The sequence below is a fragment of the Condylura cristata genome, unplaced genomic scaffold, assembly GCF_000260355.1.
Source record: "Condylura cristata isolate star-nosed mole 26May11 unplaced genomic scaffold, ConCri1.0 scaffold00058, whole genome shotgun sequence".
Taxonomy (NCBI): domain Eukaryota; kingdom Metazoa; phylum Chordata; class Mammalia; order Eulipotyphla; family Talpidae; genus Condylura; species Condylura cristata.
This window is the reverse complement of record NW_004567159.1, coordinates 582039-585707: the sequence shown is the minus strand read 5'-3', so window position 1 is coordinate 585707 and position 3669 is coordinate 582039. Positions and strand designations below refer to the sequence as shown.

Here is a 3669-nt window from a genome sequence, read left to right as displayed (position 1 = left end):
GCGGGTGACCGGGCGCCGCCGCCTGCGCTGGCATCCGAGGGGCTCATGGCCGCGCCCGCGTCTGTTGCAGTGATAAAGAAGAAGGAGATGTTCCTTATTGAGGTAACACTGCTCCCCCCGTGGCGGCATGGGGGGGCCCGGGGCCCCGAGGTCCCTGCTGATGGGGCGGGGCCACGGTCCTCCCCAGCCGGCCTCAGGCTGTGCCCTGCACCGGCAGATGACCACGCATGACGCCTTGGGGGCTGCGGGGGCCCACACCCTGCAGGCCGGGCTGCCCTCAGCAGGGAGGCTGAGGAGGACACAGCTCCTCAAGTCCTGGTGGCCACCCCGCTGGGCAGGAGCCCAGGACACAGAGGCCTGACCGCTGGGTACCTGCCGGAGCCGCTGGACACGCAGCCTGGGAGCGGTGGGACCCCCTCCTGCTCACTGCACCCCACCCATAGAGGGGAGCCACCATGGGGGGTGCCCCTCCCCCCGTGTGTCTCAGAGGCAGCCCTGCCCCCACGCACCGCTGGGTCCAGGCCCAGTCTCCCCAATAAACCTGTGTCTCTGGCTGGTGTTGCAGGCAGTGGGGAGGGGCCGCGTGTGTCCCCCCGTCCCTCGTCACCGACACACCCCCACCTCGGTTTGGTCTCATCGGCCCGGTCCACTGCTTTCAGGGGCCTGGGTTCCCCTGACACCCTGGGAGCCGTCCCCCACCGAGCTTCCCACCGACACCTTGTCGCTGTCCCTGTGCAGCGTGGGCTGAGGGTGTGGTGGGCAGGGCCGGCCTGCGCAGGCCGCCCTGGGAGTTGAGGCGCACACACTGTAGACCCGGCACGGGGGCACTGGTGGGGTGCGGGGCCCTAGTCTGGGCTCTGCGCAGCAAACAGGGCTTAGGGCGTGCCATGGGGCCTCCAGGCACAACCAGGCAGACCCGCCGGACAGTGGCCTGAGCCCCTCCGCCCGGCCCCGAGGCGGGACACCCAGGTGCATCCAGGGCGCTGTCCACGGGCTCTCGGGACACTCTGAGCCGGGCTGGGGATGCCCCGTGGCCCGAGACAGGGCGCCAGGTCCCGAGGGTTCCCCAGACCCCCAAGGCCAACCTCCTCCGTGACCTCGGCCAGTCCAGAGGCCACTCTGGCAATCTGTGCTCCTGACATTGGCCCCTCACCCGGGGACTCAGGGGCAGCCTTCGAGTCCAGCCGACCCTCCGGTCCCCACCTGTCTCTGCAGAGCTCCTGGGGTGCCTCCCCGACCCAGAGCTGCTGCCATCCTCAGGCTGCACCCAATGGTCCTGCCTCCTGAAGGACCCCACTACGCTCTGTCCTCTGGCCCTGACCACCCTGGTGCTGCCGAGCTGCTGGGCTGGATCCCCCTCCTGGCCTGGGCTCCAGGACCACAGCTCTGGGTGGCAGAAGCTCCCCAGACACAGCGAGAGAGGGGTGTCCCCGCCAGGAGAGCTGGCCTGGACACGGCCTCTGGGGCTTCCTGCCGGCTCCTCCACGCCCCTGGGGTGCGGCTCAGCTCCAGACTGAGCTCTGGAGTCAGGTAGGCGAGGGTGCACAATCTCTGCGCCAGCTGCGGGGCTCCCGGCCCCACTCGCAGGCCCTGGCCCGACCAGCTCTGGGGTCCTGCCGGGCTGGCCAGGCTGAGGACCGGCAGCGGCAGCCGGGCTGGAGGCCTGGCCTCTTCAGCACAGAGGGAGCAGGTCACAGGCCAGAGGCTCCTGTGCCCAGCCCACAGCAGGCTGAGCGCCGGCCCCTCCCTGCCCCACCCCCGAGCTGCCCCACCTCTGCCAGCTGGGTTTCGAGGTGCAGCAGCGCCCGAGAACTCCGGGAGCTGGGAGCCACCAGTTAGGCGCAGGATTCCAAGGCCCCTCTGGGCTTGGCCCCTGGCGCCCTGGCTGGGTCCAAGGCCAACCTCCTCCGTGACCTGGGTCAGTCAGGAGCCTGGCATGGGTGTGCCCCTCCCAGAGTGCTCCACCTGCAGCCAGCACCCCGGCCTGTTATATGTGCTTCCTGGATTGTAGACTGGACCAATCAGGTGCATGCTCCGAGCTGATTGGTGCTAAATGGCCCAATCAGCCGCAGGACTAAAAAAACAGTCCAATCAGGCTGTGGGCGGGGCACCCTGAGCCGCAATATAAGCCGGTGCAGCCTCTTGAGAAAGGAGCTGCCAAAAGAAGCAGAAGTTGAGAGGGACAGCTGCCAACCTGGGGGAGAGGGCGGACGGCCTCAGGGCCCCTCGCCCTCCCTCCAGCCCTGGAAGGCGCGGCCCTGGCTGGCAGCCACCGAGCGCTCGCCGGTGTCACCTGACAGCTGAGAGCTGTTTTCCCTTGAGTCTCGATCCTGTCTCTGTGACCATCCCTGCAGTCGGCGCTGCCCAGGCTCCTGGTGACTGGTGGTGACCGTCACGACAAGACCCAGACTAAGCAGCACCACCTCCTCCACCCCTGGGAGCCTGCCTGCCCTGGGGGGCCTCCGTCTCTGCACCCCGGGACCAGGGAAGGCTGCTGCTTCCCGTGCGTGTCCCAGAGCCCTGAGGCACAGCCCCACCCCCGTACCCGGGGAAGGCCGGCCCAGCCCAGCGGCCCAGGATCCGGGGGTGTGGGGTGGGGTGGGGTGTCGGGTGGACCAGGAGGCCCCTGGGGGAGCTTGTCAGCATGGACTCCTGCCCTGCTGTTCCCGCACTTGGCCCCGCGCCAGGCCCCGGGCATCTCGGCAAGAACAGTGGCTGCCCCTGTGCACCCCACGGCCCCGAGTCCAGGGAGTGCTCGGGAACAGCCCGGAACCCCACAGCTCTGCTCCCCTGGCATGGGCGCCCTTCCGCGGAGCCACCGCGCGGTGTCGGGCCCCTCAGCCCCTGCCCTGCGGCGTCCCGGCAGGCGGCTGCCTGGGGCTCGCAGCTCCTCCGCGTGTCCATGTGACTGCGGCGGCTGCCCTTGTGCCGAGGGCTCCCTTCCAGGAAAACCTCAGCTTGTCAAAGCAACGAGTGGCCGGGCCGCGGCTGCGGCCTCGCCCTCAGGCCCCCGCATAAGCTGCTCAGGCGCCGGCAGTGCCCCCGTATGCTCAGTGGAGAAGACTCGAGTGCTGGTTTTGTGTGCAGAGCAGCTGATCCAGCTTTACTCTTTCACCTGGGGACCCCGGTGGCCAGGACACGCTGCCGACAACCGTCGCCACAGGAGGACGAGAGCCCCGGGGGCCTGGACGCTCGCCGTCGGCACCTGGGCTGGCGCAATCCAGGGAGCAGAGCGGAGTCTCCTGAGCGCCCACGAGGCGTGGCGGCGGGGGGGCCCCTCCTGCAGTCGGGGCGTGCTGCCGCTGCTGTGTGGCGACCGCCGAGGGACAGGGAGTCCCGAGGCGGCGGAGACCCTCGCCGCCCGCGCTCTGGGCCCCAGGCGGCTGCCCGGCTTCTCGGCCGTCGCTTTGCCCAGCCGCGTGCTCAGCGTCTCCCTGCTCGTCCCAGCGGAGCCTGGAAGTCAGCGCGCCGCTGCTCCCGCACAGGGCAGATGCAGCCTCCTCGGGGCTCGGCGCCGCCCCCCAGGCGCACCGGCGGGGGCCTGTTTGTGGGGCTCGTTCCGCGATGCCCTCACCCACGCACGCGGGAGGGTGCGGCCAGAGGATGCCCGAGACAGTGGGGAGCAGGCCGGAGGGAGCAGCAGGTGGGTCGGGACGGCCCCGGGGCCCC

The 3669-nt window shown here is 70.3% G+C and overlaps 1 protein-coding gene across 1 annotated transcript in view; it reads left to right on the top strand.

Moving 5' to 3' along the window:
• The first annotated feature begins 2795 nt into the window (after positions 1 to 2795).
• FAM213B (family with sequence similarity 213, member B) overlaps positions 2796 to 3669 on the top strand; it is an 8827-nt gene continuing 7953 nt past the window's right edge. The window contains exon 1 of the mRNA XM_004695267.2: positions 2796 to 3459. Coding sequence (XP_004695324.2) covers positions 2796 to 3459 — 664 coding nt within the window. The remainder of the gene's footprint in view (positions 3460 to 3669) is intronic.